Raw genomic sequence first — 21,860 nt, 5'->3', positions numbered from 1 at the left:
CGTGCAGCTTGTATCTGCACACCGGTAATAAAATTGTCCGATCTGCCATGGAGCCAAGCCACGCACTCAGCCGCTGTCGAACAGACTGGCGCACGATATTTAAATCAAGTCGGACACTCGCGCGTAGCTAACACTCGCATATTCCGAAAACGATCGAACTATTACTCGTGCGGGGAGAAGAGCGCGCGGAAGGAGGGCCCCGGTGCGGTACGCGAATGCTCGTTTGGTTATCTAATTCTGCTGGAAGTTAGGCACCTATCGCGCCGCATGCAAAGTGCATTTGAGAGGGTACGGTGCGGTTAGTTACAAACGTACGGCAGATCCATCGCTGATTCGAGGCAGATTTGTTGGAGCAGTAACAATGCACGCATACAATCGCACGGACAACGCGCGCCTCCCTGTTGTCGATGCACGCAGCGTGCACCGGAAATTCCTTTACGTCAAACTATGCCGTTTTCTGCTGACTTGCGATTAAAGTAAATTCCGGAAATGCAAAGAATATTTCGCATCTGGGCACGACGGGAGAGTCTGTCAATTTAACATCTTACGCTAGATACGTCAATACACGTCTCTTGCAATTAGATAACTGTTGCTTTATCGATAATCTCCACAACGCGAAGCAAGATGAGAAAGATTTTTATTGACGCGATCGCGTATTTCGCGTCCGATTAAATTAACGATTTCGCAGATATTTAATGAGATTTGATATTAATGAGATTTAAAATAACGTAGGTATGTTTGAAATAGTCTCAGATGAAAACTAGATTAAAGTTCATTTCTAGCCGTTACCGAATGCATAAATTACCGAGAAAAGTTATTTGAGTATCTGCACTCGTAACGTGCAAATGAGAAATGCGCGTTCTCCGGAAAAAGAACGAGAGAATTGCATTATTGTTTAATGCATATGCAATTAAATATCGGAAAACATCAGATCGTGTGAATCATATGTATTAATAAAAATGTAAGTATAGTAATGCCCGAACGTATGCAAAGTATGTAAAGTATACAGAAACTTGTTGTTACATAAATAAATATGAACAACGCATAAAAATTCATAGTACAATATTCTAAGCAGGGACCCGGACCGGACCGGAACCGAAACCGAAGATCGCATATCGTAACCCGTGTTTTTGTCGGACCAGAACCGTAAACCGTATGGAAATTTTATAAAGTCTATTATAATAAAACCGGTACCGTTAAAAGTCATTATATCTTCAAAAAAATTAAGACCAGAATATGAAAACATTGAAAATAATGAAGAAATGACATATACGTCGAAATAACCTCATTTATTGAAATATATTATTAATTATTAAACATATTTTATACAATCCGTATAAATTAAAATAAAAAATAAAAACATGTGTATGTAATGTAAAATAAAAACATATGTATCAAAAATTAAGATTTACAACTTATAAGTACATATCCACCATACGCAATATGCATATGTAAAAAATTTAATTTAATAAAAATTTCAAGCAAATTTTAATAAACCGGAACCGAAAAAAAATTGTAATTTGCGCAATACCGATATTTTTGTTAGCTAAAAAACCGAAATCAAAACCAAGTATTTTAATGGACCGAACCAATACACAGTAAAAAATTTTGTGTACCAAATGTCAATGAAAGTCCACTCTAAATTTTGTGTTAAAATAACTCATTCATCGTGTTACTTGTTGACATTTAGAAATGTTATATCAACATTTCTTACAAGTTATTTTTACATTATTGTAAACATACATTGTAAAAAATGTCGATATAACATTTCTAAATGTCAACAAGTAACACGATGAATGAGTTATTTTAACACAAAATTTAGAGTGGACTTTCATTGACATTAAATTTTTTACTGTGTATCTTCATCGGGTCCGGGTCCTTGATTTAAAGTGCTCTACAATTGCGCAAAGTGAGGATACGTGCAGCCTGTATCTAAATGTCGAACTGTCAATACGGAACTCGTGATTCGCGTATTTATGTACGCGAGATACGCCATCGGTAACCAGTCATCATCGCGGAAAAACGATAACGATAATTGCGAGATAAAATCGACATCGTTTCACTGAAATTGGATATGTAACTAAATTAATTCAAAACTGTAAGGGAACGCGGAGCACAATTTATATTTACATATAAAGTTTGCCGCGTAAAGCCCTCTGAGAAATTTGCTATTATTTCTATTTTAATCGCCGAGTGAAAACGTTTGCGACTTCATATTTTCGCAAATGCAGAAATTTTGGTATTATACATAAGCCGAAATTAATGCCGGATATATCTCGCCTCTTAGGCGCGTTCTCCATTCGTTGAATATGAATGAGGAGTTAATGGGGAAACGTACTTTAATAGTACAAAAATACCTTCATAATCATTACTGTACTACGTTTTCGCTGAATAGCGTAATACGCGCCATCGTAAATCGCGTATTACTCTCCCGGGATTCTAAGACCCAATTATGATTCCATTAATATAGTATACGCACTATTCCTCCTTGACTTGATTTAAATATCGTGCGCCAGTCTGTTCGACGTTCGACAGCGACTGAGTGCGCGGCTTAACTCCATGACAGATCGGACAATTTTATTACCGGTGTGCATCAGATAGCGGTTAAATGTATACTGCGTAAAATAATCGATTGAAAGCAAGTAAAAGTTAAAAGAGGAAGAAAAACGCGGAAGAGAAAATGGAAGCTCGGGAAATGCGAACGGAAAATTTGCGTTAATGGCCGTCTCGAAAAGTGTTTCAAGCCGGGGAATGATCGCATCGTCGCCTCGAGACGCTCCGCCGTTTAGTACGATAGAAGTGAATCGCCGGACAAAGAGAACACAATTTTAATTAAAAGATTAATTATACGCGGCACCTGAAATTACACACGTGGAATTATATGCGCGCTTTGCCCAAGTACATTTTATGGATATTCCCGCGCACTCCTCGAACGGTATAGCGCGAGTGTCTCGAGGCTGCGTGCGTGGTTGGTAGCCCACATGAAACAAAAGGCTTTACCGGCATTTGGTCACACTATCCTACATGGGCGATCCAATGGACAAAAGGACTCGGTCTCTCTATGCACACAGGAAGTCTCATTGTATCTGTTTAGCCGACCAGAGTACACGTGCATTTGCAGATGGCTTGCCAGCTCGCGAGCCGCCTACTGCTAAATTTATCCCTTTCAACACAAAATTATTCCTTGGCAAACGTCTTTCACCGGGGAATGAAGAGATATCACGTGGAAAGACAATGGCAACTGCAATGCCTGACGTTAATTTAAAGTAGGGACCCGGACTGGAACCGGAACCGAAACCGAAAATACCGTAACCGGTATTTTTGTCGGACCGGAACCCTAAACAATTTAATTTAATAAAAATTTCAAGAACCGAAACCGGAAAAAAAAACTGTAATGTGCCCAATACCGATACTTTTGTTAGCTAAAAAATCGAAATCGAAACCGAAACCTTTATTAAGTATTTTAACCGAAACCTGAACCGAACCGATATTTTCGTCCGGTCCGGGTCCCTGTGTCCCGATCTATTCAAGATTCAATTAAAACTGACTTTTCGTAATTTGCAATCATATAAGGTAATAATTGTCAGATTTGCAATGATAATTTGAATCATGGACTTGTAACATGCAATCATAAACTTGCGATCAATGCACGAGATAAAATTGGCCTACACGTCGTGATAGGTGCAAAGTGCATAAGTTGTACGACAAAGGCGAGTATGTCTTACAAGTAATCTACTCACTTTTTAAATTCTACCCTATAGAAAATAAATCGTTACGGCTGAAACAAGTAAGTACGCCGATTTCGTCGCCATCAACGAATACCAACACGACTCTGGCCGCCGGCCAAATTCCGCGGGCACTTTTATGAATTACTAACAATTTTCTACATGTCGTCAGATTTTCCGCACTGATCATATTTCCAAGCTCAAAACGCGTTTTTCCAATATCTGTTAACTTGAAAATTTTTTACATTATTAATAGCAAAGCTGTGTCTTGAGAAAATAGAAAAGAAATATTAAATTTAACGCGAACAGAACTTTGAGCACGTATTCACAAGTTTCAATAATAATTGTTAATGAGGATGGAGTTTATGTTTCAGTAACATTAATTATGTTGGGCTGCTTATTCGGGAGTACTTTCAGCCGGGTGCTTTTTTAATACGCTTTTATTTTAACGAGCGAAGTATTTTATTCATTGACGCAAGCTCTGCTAATGAGGAACGGTAATCAACAAAAGCAATGGGCATTAATATTTCTGTCAGTCTTACGATGTTAAGTAAATTTCGAAATAAAAACTGCGAGTTTTTAATTCACAAAAAGTGAGTAATTAGTTACAAGCTAAAAATCTACGCTCAACACAACCATCAGAAACTTTCTGCAAAAATTCACCGTCAAATTTTCAGAAATTTGTCTGCAATTTCAATAAAATGGTTCGCGAGATACGCAACGAAAATATTATTTATGCCCGAGTTCTCTGGTGTCGAGATACCGCGGGCTATCCATCAGATCGCAAATATTCTCGCTGGGAAAATGGCCGGCATCGCAATCACGAAAGCTCCGCCAGAGCACGAGGGCGGCGGGGGCTCGTTCCATCGTGAAAAGTTATCGGTATCTATCTCGACGCGCGAAATCCTCGAAGTTCGCAATGTCTGCCCGTGAAATGGGTTAATAAATCGTCCGGCGTGATACATTTAAGCCGCAGCGCGGCGGCTGAAGAAATTGTTGCAACGCGAAGGATCCAGGGATCGAGGAGCATGGATCTCTGGCAAAAGCGGAGGAAGAGGCCACCGCGGACGCCATCGCGGGATTTAAATTCGTCCGACGGGTTTATCAGCATGCATTTGCCGGCGCACACTTGGTCCGGCGCGAATGCTATTCCTATCCTTCGTTTTCGTTTCCTTCGCAGGCACTGGAGATGCGAGAGATAAAGCCGCAGTGAGAAGAATCGGCAGGGGTCTGAAGGAATCTCGCGAATATGGGAGGTGGATGAATTGCGAGCGCTGCAGGCGAAGAAGGAGAAGGAAGCGATCATAACTCACGACACGTCGAATCTGACAAATGGATCTATCGTCTTGCGTGGTGATACCGCACCATATCATTATGCAGTTATGACGCAAAAGCTGATATCGTATCTGACAATGAGTCAGTTTGATTAAAGAGAATCCAATGTGGGTTATCTAGAATTTACTTCTTCACGGATTCTTAAAATTGCATTCACGAAAGAAGAATTTTTACATCGGCGGAAAATCGAAAATTTCGCGCGTACATTCCTTTTACACAACTGCACTAATCTGCCGACGAATATTATCCTGCCTCAACGAATATTATCCTGTCCCATGAATTTTCCTTCAAGACCGTTTCTCGAAATTTAAGCGGAGGAAATAGCCTTATCTGTGCGGTGCAGTTTAAAGATGATAACGAGAAGAATGTAAAAGGTCGAGGGAAACAGCATTTAACAATTAGGAACAATTTCTGCTTGCCCGTAGAACTTGTTCGCTAGCGGCGTCGTCGACTATCTGGGTCAAAGTTGGAACAACAGGAAAGGTAAAGAGCAACTTCACGAAAGTAAAGAACGAGCATTTCCTTTCGGCCATTAACGAATTCGTATCGTCCAGAAAAAAAACAGAAGATTTTTGTTGTTGAGCGCACGAATCATTGTAGCAAACGTAAGATGTTTTTCGCATGAAGCGCATTTGCATGTAAGTCTGTGACTCTCGAAGTAGTGACTAACTTTGAAGAAAACACGCACTGCTCGAGGCACCCTCGAGTTAGACATGTTTCATTAATTGTCTACATCCTTTTTCGTTGATTAAAGTTTCAAATATTTCTTGATGCATGAAGAGATCCTGTCTACTTTTCAAACATGTTTTTATTTCTTCCTTCTGTAGATACACTAAAATTTACTCCGAATCATCCTTCCTTCTACACGCAGCTTCTCAACTTCATTGTTTTCAAATAATCAAACGGAAAATTTGATCGGCGATAAGTGGAGACTGGTGTTGCAGCGCAAACGGCAGAAGTGAAATTTCTCGCAGCGTAAAGAAAATCTATAAATCGTCGCGCCGGTCTATTTTTCTTTCCCGTCGTGTTAAATGACTGGAAAGAATCCAGTCGGCTGCCATGTGAAATGTCGGCACCCTCCGGCTAGCTAACACTAAAGCTAAAGGAAATCTATATAACGTTCGGGACCGACCCGCGATTTATCGATAATTGATTGCGTGTTACACCCGTAAATTGCATTAATGTAATGTTACCTGGCGTAAATCCTATGGATTATAGGCTTTCAATTTAGTCTGACAAATTGCCAAGATAGAATTCTTGGATTTGAGTTAGCAAAAAGATGAATGTACAATGTGACATAAGCATGAATTAAATTTTGATTAGAAGTCATTACTTATCTCTACTGCATATTCAACGTTAAACGTAGCGCAAATTATTGCTTTAAGTGGATCACTCGAAAATGTAGGGCCACTTGAATTAATAAAGGAATCATTCGCGGCAATAAACGTAACGAGGCTTGCGCTTTTATTAACCTGATTGTGCGACGGTTTGCAATAAATACCGAGAGAGAACTCGCGGTGCCATTTATTACGATTTCCAAGATGCATCTATCTTCGCGCCGAAGATGGTTACGACAGCGGCAGGCCGTTAATCGGCGCTGAAGAGGCCGCGTCTAACAATCAGACCATCGGGAGCATTCCACAAGGCATTTATCGATAATCGATCGTAGTAGACTCCCGAATCGCAGACAGTTCCATTCTCGTCCCGGTTCTCCTTTGCCCTCAATCCCCCATCTATACCACCGACCGCCCTGCTTCCTGGAGCAGGTAAAGGTGCATTCACAAGCGTATACGCGCGCGGCAGGAGCACTTAAGCCGTTAGACTCAAGAAGGATCTTGTTTCGGGCTCCACGGAGCTGTCACGAGCACGTTGCGGGGCAGGCATCGACTTGTGTACACGGGCACGGTAGTTATACACAAGGGAGCTTCGTGTGTAGAGCCGGGCCACGCGTGTATATGGAAATGCGTCGTTAGACAGGTGCTTGAGAACCGCACCGCATGCCACTAGGTAATTTCTCATAGGTGCGACACGTCGACTCTGCAGCGACGCAATCTGCCACCTGCAATGGTCCGCTTGCCTCGTCTCTGCGGAGGTTTGCATCGTACGCAAGGAAATAAACGCCGCTGCGCCCTTTTGCTTTCCGTCACGCGGCGGCTCCTACAGATAGATGAATCGCGCCCGAATAAACGATTTTTCCAACGGATATCCCAAGACCCCCAGTGATAAGACGGTGAAAATAAAATCACCGTGGGATGAAAGCAAATGGTACAATAATTTATGAAAACTTGATAGGAGAAAATTTTCCACAAGAAATCTTTATTCTTCATAAATCAGCTGAGCGACAATCGGGATCTTATATTAATTTCGGCTCTTAATTTATTGCAATATTCGAGAGCGAATATAAATCTACATGATCGATCTACGTAATCCTTTTGACGAATTACTTTTCTTACTCGACACTATCGCGGCTCCAAAAGAATATCAATCTTTATTTTTGTCTCGTTAAAAGGCCAAAATAGGAAGGAATACCGCGAAATATTTTGTTGCGATACAACCTCGCTGTGTCGTCAATTATCGTGCTGCCACATTACCACGAATATCCATTAAAAAATATCTTACTATTGCGTCACATACGAGATCAACGACGCGATGCGAGGCGGGCCGAGTCTCTCCTCTTTCCGACATCGCAAAAGCTGTCCGTTTTAAGTACGCGATTCCGAAACCGTTCGGTCTACATTCACACACGAAACATTTTCATCCCGGTCTCGCGACTTTTATGCCTATCACGACCGATGAATAATTCACGCGCGGGGAGACATGAAAAATCGTCGGCGCCTTGTATTCTCAGTTACAACCGTTCCGTCGCTTCCTCCCGGAATTCATCGAATACTCTCTTCAGTCTCTTCTAGCCGCGCACAGCGGGTCAATCGATAATCGGTCGATGAGACTAATGGTAGGTATCGCGTAACGCCCGGCCGATGTCGTTATTACGTCGAGATCGCCACTTTGGGCGTGGACGCAATTTGAAGAGATAGCCCCGGTTGTAGCCGTATATTATGAACGAGCCGTGAAAATATCTGCGTCGGAGTCCGATTCATCATCGGGTATTTTAGTAACGGCGGGGCAAGCGGTGCCTTTCCATTTCCGTGCATATGTATCGTGCGTGAAAATACGCGGGGTTCCACGCAAAAATTGAATAATTTTTAATATCGTTGATCGATGTAAAAATAAAAAAATAACAGATTCTGTCGTTGCAAATTGTTACGGTCCATCGATAGCGTGATCAAAGAGACAGAAAATTCACCATCGAGTCGAATAAATTCGCTAATGCGTTTACGCTTTTTACGATAAATTGCACGATTTCGTGCCCCAACTGGCGATCGATGCAAAGCGTCTTTTGTGTATTGGTGCCTCCCGGTCTATCGCAATAAATTCTAATTACAATCGAATACTCGAAGATACGCCGGTAGTACCATGCGAATCGCTGCACAATACCATACAGGTGGTGCAATATATGCCCGGCTTTATTCATATTTCTCACGCTATTTCTCCCAATAATCGAGTGTCGCCTGCTATCGCTAGCAGTTATTCCAGCATAATGGACGACAGCTTATAATGGTACCTACCTTATATCTTAATCGTACGTTGGAAAGTATTATTTACTTGCTATAATTATTAATACACATATTATAATTATTGCTTGCTATAACTGCATGAAAAGCCAAAGCGCGACATTTGTCAAAAAAGAGATTTTAAGATAAATAAACTTTATGTAACTTTTTTAAATGCCTAACCAAGTTAATAAAATTTATGATGTTTAAATAATGCGATACGTTTTGAAGAATTACTTTTTAAAGACAAAGAAGATTTATCGGCGAAAGAAAGAAGACAGCTTGTACCATAATTCTACTCATAGATTTTGATGTAAGAAGCTTTGAAGCCAGAAAGCCAGTTCATTTTTCCGCATTCACAGGTGCCACACCGAGCATCTCAATTAATATCCGTTACTCTTATATAGATTCAATATTTCGATTACTTTCTTATATTTTATTAGGATTTCCAAATAAAATTATGATCGGTCTCGTAAGCTCTTTATCCAAAGAGAATAAATAGCAATTCAACATCGGCAAAAAATAAATAGCAATTCAAAACGACTCTTTGATGAAAAAAGTCAAATTCCGTAATACCGATTGTTGTTGCAGAATTTATCACTCGTGTCCCTTTGCATGCAAGCTCCTCGCTTACCATGACCCAATATTCGTACATTCGTCGTCGCTTTTATTTTCTACGCCAAAATTGAATTCGATCCGATAACGCCCACCGCTCTGTATATAGTCTCACACGAAACGCAGCGTCGATCGAAAGCCAGCTAGAGATACCTCGTACCAGGCGGAATTTCTTTGCCGGTTGTATTATATTTTCCCTGTCCTTTATCTATACTTCTCACGCTATTTCTTCCCAATAATCGAGTGTCGCCGCGGTTATTCTGGATCGAGACCGGTTTTGACTTTGTGCGCCGAATATCACGTTTGCCGGCTGACGTTACATTGAATCGGATTACAAGAAAGAAAAAAGAATAGAAATTATAAAACAATTCCTGCATTGTAAATCTAGCAATAAATGTCTGTTACGATATTAAAGTGATGAGCGGCAGAAGGGTACGCTTTTCGTTACAATTGAGTCTGACGAGAAAATATTTCCAAATTAACAGAATAAATCACTTTTACTTCGCCGGTCAAAAAATAAACAACAATAGAAATATTAATCGACTCTACTGGCCATTATAATCGCCAAGACAATACGACCACGATTTGGTTCGATGGCCTTGATTATCGTCGAGACGCTCTTTTAACCAATTAATATAAATTGATTAAAAGAGCGTCTTGACGATAATCGAACCAAATCGTGGTCGTATTGCCTTGGCGATTATAATGGCCAGTATATAGAATCGATTAATATTTCCATTATTGTTTTCCAAATTAAGTTTGTTAAATCAAGTATAAGTTTTCATTCTGCGTATTTTATCAATTTTACAAAAAATGCTTATCAATAAAATTGCAATTATTTAATACAATAAAAAATGAATAGCAATATAGGGAAGGTATTGTTATTAGAAAATGAATATAAATAATTTTCTAATGTCTCAGGGGCAAACAAGCATATTCTTTAAATGTACGTCCGTTTTGTGTTTTTGTTTTTTCACTTTTTTGAAATATTAGATAATTATCGAAAGGCGAGACGAGTAACAATTTCAACGAGAGAACGTCAAAACGCCGCGCCGTAGGCGACCATTCCATCTGATTATCGTTATCATAATTGCAACGACCGCAATCGCGATGGACTCGGGCGAAAAAGAAGACAACGTGAGATTGTGATGACGGCGCCTGTTCAATGTGACGTGCACATAGAACACACACGACTTCGATTAGCCGTCGGGCAACCCTGAATAACGTTAACCTGATTTATGGCCAGAGCCGAAAGATTTTCGAAATTTGCATTGGGCCAACGAAAGACGAACGAATATGCCGACAATTATAGAGCCAGATCAAAAAGAAAGAGAGAGAGAGAGAGAAGAAGAAGCTGGAGAAGCGTGGCGAAAATCATGGTTATGAGAACGGGTTATTATTGTGGTAGGAAGCGGAGATCGAGAGCGTAGCGAAGAGGCGACCAAAAAGGAAGATTAGGCCAAGCTAACGAAAGGATAACTCGATAGAGGTGGCGGGATGGCTCAGACCGAATAAAGTCCTGGCGAGCCAGCCTCCATCTTCCTATCGCTCAGGTAGATCCGTTTATCATCGTAATACACGCGAAATTAGATCCGTCCTCTGTAAACTCGTCGGTTCGTTTTACGGATTTTCGGCCGGTCATCCGCATAATCTCGATTGGAATCTAAAAAAGTTCTTCAGTCTCTCTGAGATTCATGTAGCACTACTATAATGGTCTAAAATGTGTGATTTCTTTCTACTGTTCCACAAAAAGTTAATAAAATATTGAATCATATTTTGTTGCCTTGACGCGTTGCCCGCGTCAAAGTATTTAGCAGTCTTCCATATTTTGTCGCACCTCCATGAAGCTATCTAAATATAACAATAATTTTGTCCAGTCTTCCCCAAGGAAAAAGAGAGACAAATATGCAAAATTATTTCTCGGCATATTTTCTTTCCCTCCTACAATGCAAAAATTTCCCTTGCTCCGTTATTATCTATGCTACAAAAGCTCGCGCAGCGGTGTAAAGTAATTTACGAAATTGTAGTCCACGCAGTTCCCCCACGGAAACATTAATGAGCAGAATTCTCCTACTTCTCTACCTATGTGGTTCTGTTCTTTTTCGCGGATATTTTATTCTCAAGGCCAATCATTTTGCCATTAACGCAGATATCGCAGTACGAAATACATATAGGCATGCGAAAGAAAAATTCAAAGAGGAGTATCGAAATCTTGTAACTATGCACGGCAGTGTTTTGTAACTACGAGACAGAAACCCAGCGTATCTTTGAACTTGGAAAAATTTGGCGGGTCCTTGTTTCACATCGTTCAAAAAGACAACACGCTGAGACGAAGTAAGATACAAATGCGAAACGTCGAAGAAGATATTTTCCGTTCGTGAAAGACGTGCGCGCATTATTTCGTTGAAATAAAAGCTGCGCGCATCCTGTATCCCAGAGAAGTAACATGGCCATTGGCGAGACAGTATATCGCGATGCGTTGGAAGTCGAAGAAAGATACGATATAAAGTTGCCGCATGATACATAACAATGACGCGAGAACCTGACAACTTTCCTTGCAGAGAACTTCCCCGAGCAATAATTCCCGACGCGCTGTCCGAGGGAAAACTTAGAATGAATTCGCATAGACTATAGAGCGACAAATACATTCCCGCTAGAGTGAAGTAAAATAAAAACGTGTTGTAACTTACGGATGCACAGGTGCACTCTGCGCTCTCCTGCGTTTAATTAGACCCCCATCCCGCCGCTCGGGATCGCGGGTAAAAGTTCTCGTTTGACAGCGACGGGTCGATATAAAATTGCGAGGTTACAGACCCATCTTCGGGAGTGCCGGTAATTCCGCCAAAGAAAGAAGACCAGCTGAAACCCGGACGTAAAGGGCGACCGCACAGTGGCTTCTTTTTTTTTTCACTACTTTACGCGAACGAGTAAGTCTCTATGCTGTAAAACTTGCATGCGTACGATGAAAGTTTGACGCGTCTGCTCAGAAGGGAAGAAATTTAATTTCAGCCAATCCCAAGTAATCTGCAAGAAAATTCACTAATTCGCTTCGCAAAAATTCAATGAATAAATAAAGCGTTACTCTCCGCCGAAGGATATATAATATAAATCTCCGAAATAAAATTGAAACGCACGGAATAGCTACTTTAAACACACGCGGCATTATCTGTTTTGGCAAACCGTGTACACAATCTTCGCAAAATCCGCTACTCTATTACGCTCTAAAGTGCAATAATAATAAATAAATAAGCATTACCCTGTCGCTAAGAAAATAATAGTATCGTAAATATCTGAAGTGAAACTTCGTCAACACCGGGTAGCGCAAGTTTAAGCACGCGCGAAGCTACTCTGTGCTTCGGTAAACCATGTATACAATCTTTGTGACATATGTGTTGTCGGAGCGCACGTATGCACTCTCGCACGAGAGTTCAGCAAAGATAGCGGAAAAAGAAAGTGGCGCGTGCTCAGCCTTAGATCGCGCGGTGTCGAAGAGAGTAGCGACACTTTGAAAGGTACCAGCGACATCGGAGATGCGCGTCGCGGGTACAGCGCGGCGCGGCGCGGCGCGGCGCGACGAGGCATTGCAGCCTCCGTGTAACGAAAGAAGATAGCAGAGAGACGCGGAGGCGCCTGCGCCCTCGAGTGTGCCGGAGTTCCTGCGTGCGTTTCCATCAGTCGGGTCTTCAACTCCGGACCGCGAGCAACGGCACGATCCGCGCCGTCGTCCGCGTCGCGACGCACCCACCCGACGGAACCACCCCATCGGTATATCGGTCGTGATTGCGTCGATCTATCCCACCGCACGTCGCAGAAGAGAGCGAAATAGGATCACGTACGAAATTTCGAGGGCATGCCGGATTTTGCCGGAGCATGTCCTAACATCCCGTTTCCACATCCGTATATACGCCCGTAAACAGGATCTCGTAATCTCGCTCTCGTAAGGACAAAAACTTATATCGAAAAGCTTGGGAAAAGTTTTGCGCGGGCAATCGCGAGGAAAATCGCGTGGAGGATCTTATATCGGGAAGCACTTCTGTGACTTTTTACGAGCGGAACAGATATGTGCCCTGCATCCGCGCGCGGACTTTTATGAGACGTAAACCGTCCCGCGGAACGACAACCGGAATTTTTGTATAAGAGTGGAGAGAGAAACGGAGAGAAACGCCCGCGATAAGATCTCGCGGAGAAGCGTCGCGTTTATTTAAGTAACACCCTTCGTTGCAGTTGCGCGTAAAAAAAAGATTTTAATACAAAATATTGAAATATTTGCATGTGAGTTGCGAAGAAAAATTGTGATGCGATTCTCCGCAGAAGAAAGATATTAGTTTCGGGAGATAATTCATTTGCTGTACAAATAAATTACAGCGATGAGCGATTTCCCATAAGTTCGCATATCAGCTTGAAATATCATTCGCAGTTTCACGGTGCCCCCATTCGTGTTTGACAAAAAAATCTGCTTGCGTAACTCGCGCGGAGAACAAGTAGGACTTCTCTTTACGGACGCAAAGTTTCGCCGAAAGCAATTCCAGCAACTTCCACGGTGATTCGATACGATTTTGAAAGAAACGCTCGAAATGTCTACCGAGAAACGCAGCTGTCAGATACATCTCCATCGATTCGCGTGTTCGTTTTGCGAAAAAGTTTGCCGCTATCAGCGATATAGCTGTACATCTTACCGGTCGCTAAATTAACTTGTCACTTTTCCACGTCACGCTAAAATATGGACGTTCGCGTTCGCGCGCGTCTTCGAATATTAAACTCACGGCGTCGACGAAATTCCCTCGCATCAATTAGCGCCGTCGAACGTGCCCGGTTGTAAAAAAAAATCTACTCGAACGGCAAATAAAAAAAATCGAATCACCGCGATGACCTGCATTCGATATGAGAAATGAAATTTTGTTGAGTTTCTCTGTGTGACATCAGTTTTTCATTAAAAGCTCGAATAGGCACGTAGTTTCGACAAACAATAGCAGATGCTAGATAAATATATCCGTTATACAAATAAAATCTAGAATTATTCCAAACTTTTCACCGTGTTATCTGCCGTATTTTTTTTACGTATTAAAAAAAACGTTACTAAATTAATTAACAAGCATATGTATGATTGATGTAGGCAACGCTTGTTTTAATTAAATTCTCGCACCGATCATTATCTCTCAAACTACAAAATGTGTTCACCGAGCGAATAGATATTTCAAAATTCTTCAAAACGAACGGAGGAGATACTGAAATTCGTCGTATTAAAGGGCACATAGTATACAAACGTGTGCCGCAGCTGTTGAAAAGACACGATCGTTAATACCGTTAGCATTAATTAATCATCGGCATGCAGATAAATACCGTGTATCACGGCGGTAATCAGGCGTGAGCGGGCGGCCGCGTCTGCCGATAATTATGAACAAGCTAACTCATTAGTCGCAATCGACGTTAACGGCCTCGTTGTTGTGAGCCGTCGTCCCCGCCCCGGTTTTGTCCGGTCTCTTATAAGCTGTCGAATTACTAACCGCACTCGTGTTAAGAAGATTACGCGCCCGGCATGACGGACGCAATGAGATTACGTGTAAAAAAAAAGCACGGTTGGAAATGATTACGGGGAATTATCAGCGTGACGTTTGATGTTACGATAACTCGAAATGTTGCGATGGTAATACCTACGGGAACAACAGTGACGAACAGATTATAGTCGTCATCAATTATATCGTGCACCGACTTTGATCGCCTTTCCGTAATCCGACGCGATGCTAACCAATCTGGTCTCTATTAATTTTGACGAAAGTAAGACATTAATGCAGGAGATAATCATATTATTGCTACAGAGAGACCGAAAATTCTACTCCCTTCGCTCGGGAACTCCAAGTAGCATTAATTTCTCCCGGTACAAAGCAGCATAGTCGCAATTCAAAAGCCAATTGTTAATGGGAATATTAATTTTTAATTACGTCCTTTTGACCCACTATCGATTTATTCGGGCTATTGCGCAACGCACTGGCAAACAAAATTTAAAATGCAATTTGATCGAGTTGATAATTTCCGAAAATAACATAAGATATTTACGCGTATTTTAAAACTTTGCGATAATTTAAATTCAACTATCAATTCGCGTGAACTGCTAATTCGTTGATCTAGAATAATCTTCGTTGAAGATTCCTCCACGCGATAATTTCAAGCCGGGCTACGAGTTAAAAAAATCTACCTCTTACAGGTCAGCGGAAGTTAGAAAATATCCGGACCGAATAGCACGGCGATCCATTTCCGACTGACAACGAAGCCGTTGGCCCCACCATGAGATGCATCCGCCCCATTTCAAGTGCGTAATTAATCGTGGAACTTAATCGAGTGCCGAATTAATCGCAACGGATTTACGGGTCGCGTTGTGTGACAGTGACATTCGCCGCGCGGTTATGAAACACCGTCGCTTATGCAAGTGATTTTGTAACAACAAAAAGAAAAAAAGGACTGCTTCTCGAAAGAGAAAAAGAGAAAAAGAAAAGCGTGCGTCGTGAGGATACCGGAAGATGGATCGTGTATTAAAAAACATGCCGGAACACCGATCCCCGACCGCGGGAATAAAGAAGGAAACGAGGAAAGATTTTCGCGCTCGGGTATAACACGACATCTTTGTCTCACCGTTCTAATTAATCTTTAGGACGTAACGAGCGGACCGCCTGTGGGATCCTTAGTACAATACCCCCGGCACGGTACCAATCCTGTGAAACTCTTAGCTGTATAAGGTGGCACGAGTTGTGAGTATAGCGTGATTTAGACAAGACGGTGAAAGACGTGAGAAGATTCAACATTCGAAATGCCGCCTTAATTAACAGAACTTCGGCTAACTGGGATTCAATTTCCTTAAATACACCCGTTGCGGGATAGCTCGATCAAAGCGCGTCGAGCACGAGCCCAAGGTTGGTGCCGACGTAAATTAAAGACCATCGACATCGATAACCTCGCTTAAGTGGTTTCAACCAGCGGCACTTTACATTGACGAAAATCGCGGAAGGTAGGCGACGTGTCTTCGATTACCGATCGGCTTTACATCTCTCGAGCGCCGGCGAAGAAGTCGATAAGGGCGCTACTCGGTAAGGGAGCCTTCAATCCTTAAGGGCGGATAGAAAGACGACGCAAGGAACGGGGAAAACTTCTGAAAGCCTGTCTCCCTGATCAAACTATCGAAGCAAATCCCCGAGGCAACTCGATGCTTCAAAAAGTCATCTTTGCCTTCGAAGAATTTGCAGCGGGTGAGGTCGAAGTGAGAAAAGCATAAAAAGTACATTTTACGAGCGATTAAGAATAATTTGATCGAAGAGGAGCTCGTCGAGTAATTGATTTCTCGATCGACCAGATGAATTCCGACGAAAAATCAACCTGGAAACAGTCGAGCGAACGGCAGCATTGACAAACGGCGCGTTTCAACAGGACGGAAGATTAATTTCGAAAGTGGACGAAAGAATTTCGAACTACGGCAAGAGTTGGATGAATCGGTTAAAACGCGGTGCTGTGCTCAAGGACCGACGACCGCATTAAAGACTAGGCTTTGCAGCGCGGAGATATTAAATGGTAGGACGAGTGGCACGCAGTTGGACAAAGAGAGCGTTCCACTCGGGGAACAAAAAAGACGAGAAGAATAAGAAGCGCGGAGCGGCTGCATCGGACGGAGTATATGGCGATGAGATCGGAAGGTTAATCTGAAAGGTTGGATAGAACGAAGGCAGGGAGGGCCCCAAAGTAGCTATCGCGACAGCGGAAAAAGTGGACCTTCGAGCCCGCTGAATGTGAGAAATTGGGGTGGGCTCGAGGATGTGTGAAGACGAATGCGCCGAAGATAAGAAGCGCCGGTTGAAGAGGAAGGCAAGCACTGATCCTTAAACTCTGTTATCCTAGCAAGAGAAAAGAAGTGTCTCCACGTGTGGGGCGGGAAGGTGATAAAATCGAGTGCGTGGTTCCGGCCGATCTTATCAATGAAAAACATTGCCGGATCTCTCCCGAATCCCGGAGAACTCGCTATTAAGATCTTACAGAATAGTCTCCGAGTTTGAGAAAAAAGTTTTGAGAAATCAAGATAAATCTCTGTCCTTGACGCGAAGGATGCGCTTTAAAATTATCATCGATTAAGAATATGGTCACGCTGAATAATCCTTTCGGGAAAGTTAACTAGACGCGCAACTCGAAGGATCCACGATCCTATTACATCCTGGCCATCCTGCAACCCGGTTGAAGGAAGTGCTGCGGGTGAGCCGGTGGGTTAATGGTGATGGCATGAGGACATTAGTAAAGACGCGTTGCGGGTCCAGCGAGGAGGAGGATGAGGATGGTGGTGGGCGTGATGGTCCTTGGTCAGCTACTGACGAGGATCTTGCTCGCGGCCCACGCAGGAGATCGCCTCGCGGCAGCTCGAAGAATTCTAAGGGACGTGCCACTGATAGATGGGTAAGTTAAGTTTCGTATAAACTAAGATATCTCTCAATAAATCAAAGATATCTAATGCAAGTTATTGTATTGGAAAAAAACAACAACAAAGCAATTAAAGCATAAATATTATATAACTTTTCATTTAAATGTTTCGGGGTTTTGAAAATCATTTTCATTTAGAAAATGTATGATTACTTAAACGAGATAATTGACATCATTTGTTACAAAAAAATTGAGTTGCAGTGAGCATCTAGTAAATTTTTTTCATAATTTGTATTATCGTTTTAATTTATCTGTAATTGCGAACTTGTGAACAGTAGACTTGTGAATTGTGTATATTTTTTGCCCGCAGCCATTTCCGCTTCGCAATATTTCATAAAGCAGTTACAAGCGGAAAATATATGCGCCAAACTAGCTAGTATAATTTGCGTTCGCGAGGAAAATAGAGAAGAGAACTCGCACGAAAATCTGCGGGCCGCAGCTCAGGATGTCAGAAAGATGTTTCAATTAGCATTATTAATATCAGTCTTGAAACAATGCATGTTCGTTAATGACGTGTACGAATTCAAGGTATCAAAGCGTTTTGTTGTGCTCGGCAAAAATCCTTGACGTCGAGTTCAAAAACGAAATAACCGAATTCTGTTTCCAAATGAAACAAAAGTCCTCGTGAAAACTTTCGCGATGCAATTCGCGAAAGCCGGTATATAGTAGAATGCCGTCTCGCCTGTTCTCGCATATCTCGCTCCCCTTTGTCACACGTTGACGAGCGGCAGCGAAAAACGCTGCGTCAAAAATTCAACGAATAACTTGAATCCCATCGTATAATCGTTAGCCCTAGTACCGCGAGACACGAATTTACAGCCGGCGAGAACAATGTTGTCGTAACGATGCGCACGGTCAACTTTGTATGGCCGGGCGTGACTCTAATTACACCGGGAATTAAACTTCAAAGGAACGTCCGTCGTGTCCGATTTGCTACGATGCGTCGCATCCGTTCGTGCTTTCACTACCGACAATTCTATTATAAGCAAACATTCTATTAGCCCATCTTATTAGTAGAACGCCACGTCATATCCAGTCATATTCAGCGAAAATAAAATGAGTTTAGATATCTGACATAATGATCATTACACGTTTACGAGATGATATTTAAAAAAAGTTATAAAAAAAGTTAAAAGTTATAAAATATGTTATTAACGCCAAAATAATCCAGTTTTTTTTGTAAATAAATTATTTTGTAATAATTTATTTAAATCATTCTATAAGTGGAAATTAATAATTGTCATTAAAATATTAATATAATACTCCTATCTCGATATCGTCTTACATCGTACATTACATTTCGTATATCTAATTTTTTAAAACTATTATCATAATCTGCTCTTTATAATTAGATAAAGATTCATTAAAGATTATTAAAGACAATTATACAAAAAGATTCAATCCTTCTAATACGGATTATATTCAATCCTTCTATTACGGATTATATTATAAGTGATATGTTAAAATTTTATGCCATATGTGCAATTTCTTCGTCTTTCAATGATTGATCGTCGGATACTTGAATGTTTGAAACTATAAAGAAATTAATATTCTAGAGACCAACAAGCTAAAAAGAGAAATGCGCAATAAATAAAAAATAAGATTAGATTCAAAATGCAATAGGAATTGAAAATAACTGAACAACATTACGTAAATAAGATTCGCCTATCAGGGTCAATACCCAGGATTGCTTCCTTATTCGAAACAAAAAAAAACCAATTGAATCGTATACTCAGCCTGAGAAAGAGAGTCGCGCATTTTCGCTGAGATAATGAGAAAGTTTTGCGAGCGCGGAAAAGAAAAGACGTTAATGGAGAGGAGCGAATAAAAAAGAAACTCGAGAGAATGGGGCGAAAGGTGTACCGGCAGGGGACGCAAGGAAGATAGAATTTGAGAGAGAGAGAGAGAGAGAGGTGGGGAAGGGAGGGAGAGACAGAGAAGGTAGACCATGAATGTTGGTCCTCGGGTTTCTCGCGGGTTACCCCGGAGGATTAGATACGAATTTCCGGTGCTCCTGCTTGCTACAAACTCATGTATCTCTTCCATTTTCTTCCGTGTTCACACGCGCGCGTATCTGTGTACCTAAGTACATACACTCGCGTCTGCTCGCGGTAAAGAGTATCTGTATCGATGTATCTAATGTCCGACATCTTTTGCTGCTTTGTGTAAGAATAATTTCGTAGTCAACGCGGTATCAAATTTACGTATCATCATATTGTGGCGTTATGTCGTTGCTTTCAATTTAAATATTTTAGCATTCGCATTTCATAAATGTATTTACATAAAGACAAGAATATGAAAAAGAATATCTAAAAAAAATGTAGAAACCATATTACAGCAATATTGTGTCGAAAAGTCAACCTAAATAAGCCCTAAGTAATAACCAATAATAACTTTGCAAGCTGCAAAACGTTGTGAAAACCCGAACTCTGATTTCGCTTTTTGGTCGCCAATTCCACGAGCAAACTTCGACAAACTCTCGAAAGTAGCTCTAAAGGACATCGAGGAAGAGGAGGCGCACTAGCGATTTCCTCGATGTCGGCGAGCCGAAGGTAGCTCGTTACCGATAACGAGTGAAAGCCTCGTCGGACGTATTGTACGCCGAATAATAGTCCGTCCTTCTTGCTCCGGCTCGAGAAAGAAATGCCTCGTGTGGCCCGCGGGCCACGTGTCGTTGGTTGGTAAAACCGGGGGGAAATCGCACGCGGAATTTCCAAGCGAGAGAGCTGCCGAGCTTGCATCTCATGCAAATAAACGACCCCCAGATCCGATAAGCAAATTCGGCCGATTGTACTTAAACTGCGCGATTATCTCAATTCGATTAAACGGGTTAACGTTTAAAAATCCCCGCAAATGGACGCAGAATACGGGATGCGGGATGCGGGATGCAGGATGCAACAGTGGTAACGTGTCGTACGAGGACTGCGAGGCAAGTCGGTTTTCGCATCCATTCCCCGTTCTACATTACAAATTCGCGTCGGTTTCCGTGGAGCTTAAACTCTCAAGTGCCTAATGCATATTTTATGCACTCTCGATATGTGAGTCAATATTCGAATAATTCTCATAACAGATTGCCGAAGGGAAAATAATTACCTTTTTCATTTTAAAGTCCTATTAAATCCATAATATATATGAGATCTTTATTTCTTATTTGACTGGCGCGGTTGAGGGTTTACCGTTAATTATTCCAAGCAAAACATAATAAAAGAGTATAAAATAGAGAAATTATAAAACAGAGAGAGAAAATACAAAATATAGAGGAAAAGCGCGGTTAAAAATTACAAGAATGGCGCTGTAATTATCTCTACTGTTTATTATCTCCAAGAACCAGAAACATGGTTCTTAATTCCGCTGGCGCCGTCAAATATATTCGGCCTGTAATTGAAACAGCTTAATGTGGCGTCATCGTATAATTAAGCCGCGGCGACGAGTTTCCCGCATTGGAAAGAGGATTCCGCGACAGGAGATCTCGGAAACACCGTTGCCGTAAACCTGATAACCGCGATGGACCAGCAACCGTAATTACCTCGTTACATCGCCGCTGTTTATAGCTTTCGTCGCCGCGCGGAAATATTTAATTAACCACCTTCCTAATTTTCCGGCCGGACCAAATCGTGTCGGTGGGATTACGAGTTAAAAGATGAAGGTACGGTTGAACGAAGGAATCCCAACATTGCCGTTACACGCCGAAAGATTTCCGAGTGTTGTTAACGCGAAAAAGAATTGTGAGAATCAGTCCCATGTTAACAGCATCCTGGCTCTTTAGCTCGACCGAAACATTCTCGAGGGTCTTTCGGGAGTGCCACGACAATGTCCCGAGTGATACTAATTATTTGCAACTAGATTTTCCATGTTCTCTCCTTGCTGTGACAAACCATTGTTCCCGCGATAGACAATATCGCGTTTTCCCACATATGCGGAAAATTTCGTGCCAAAATGTGATCTATTTAATGAAAATGTTATCCCCTTCTCTTGTCGGGTAATGCGCTCGCAAAAGTGGGACGCACGTTTGTACTATAATTAGAAGCGTATGCTCGCGGAATTCGCGGAATTGAGGTAATGTCGTCGAAATAATGAAAACGAGAACCATTTCCTGGTATATAACCACCGAGGAGAATTTCAC

The 21,860-nt window shown here is 41.7% G+C and overlaps 1 protein-coding gene and 1 long non-coding RNA gene across 2 annotated transcripts in view; one reads left to right on the top strand and one right to left on the bottom strand.

Annotated features, from left to right (window-relative positions):
* LOC143898959 (uncharacterized) overlaps window positions 1-21,860 on the bottom strand; it is a 190,597-nt gene that overhangs the window by 149,987 nt on the left and 18,750 nt on the right. The gene's annotated exons all lie outside the window — the stretch shown is intronic.
* Window positions 12,967-21,860, top strand: part of LOC143898951 (dipeptidase 1) — a 78,774-nt gene continuing 69,880 nt past the window's right edge. Inside the window, exons 1-2 of the mRNA XM_077408792.1 lie at window positions 12,967-13,223; window positions 15,489-17,713. Of these exons, the coding sequence (XP_077264918.1) occupies window positions 17,589-17,713 (125 nt within the window). The 5' untranslated portion in view covers window positions 12,967-13,223; window positions 15,489-17,588. The remainder of the gene's footprint in view (window positions 13,224-15,488; window positions 17,714-21,860) is intronic.

This window comes from Temnothorax americanus, unplaced genomic scaffold (genome assembly GCF_048541705.1).
Source record: "Temnothorax americanus isolate GAGA-0224 unplaced genomic scaffold, ASM4854170v1 Scaffold25, whole genome shotgun sequence".
NCBI classification, from domain to species: domain Eukaryota; kingdom Metazoa; phylum Arthropoda; class Insecta; order Hymenoptera; family Formicidae; genus Temnothorax; species Temnothorax americanus.
This window is presented reverse-complemented; position numbering and strand designations above follow the sequence as displayed.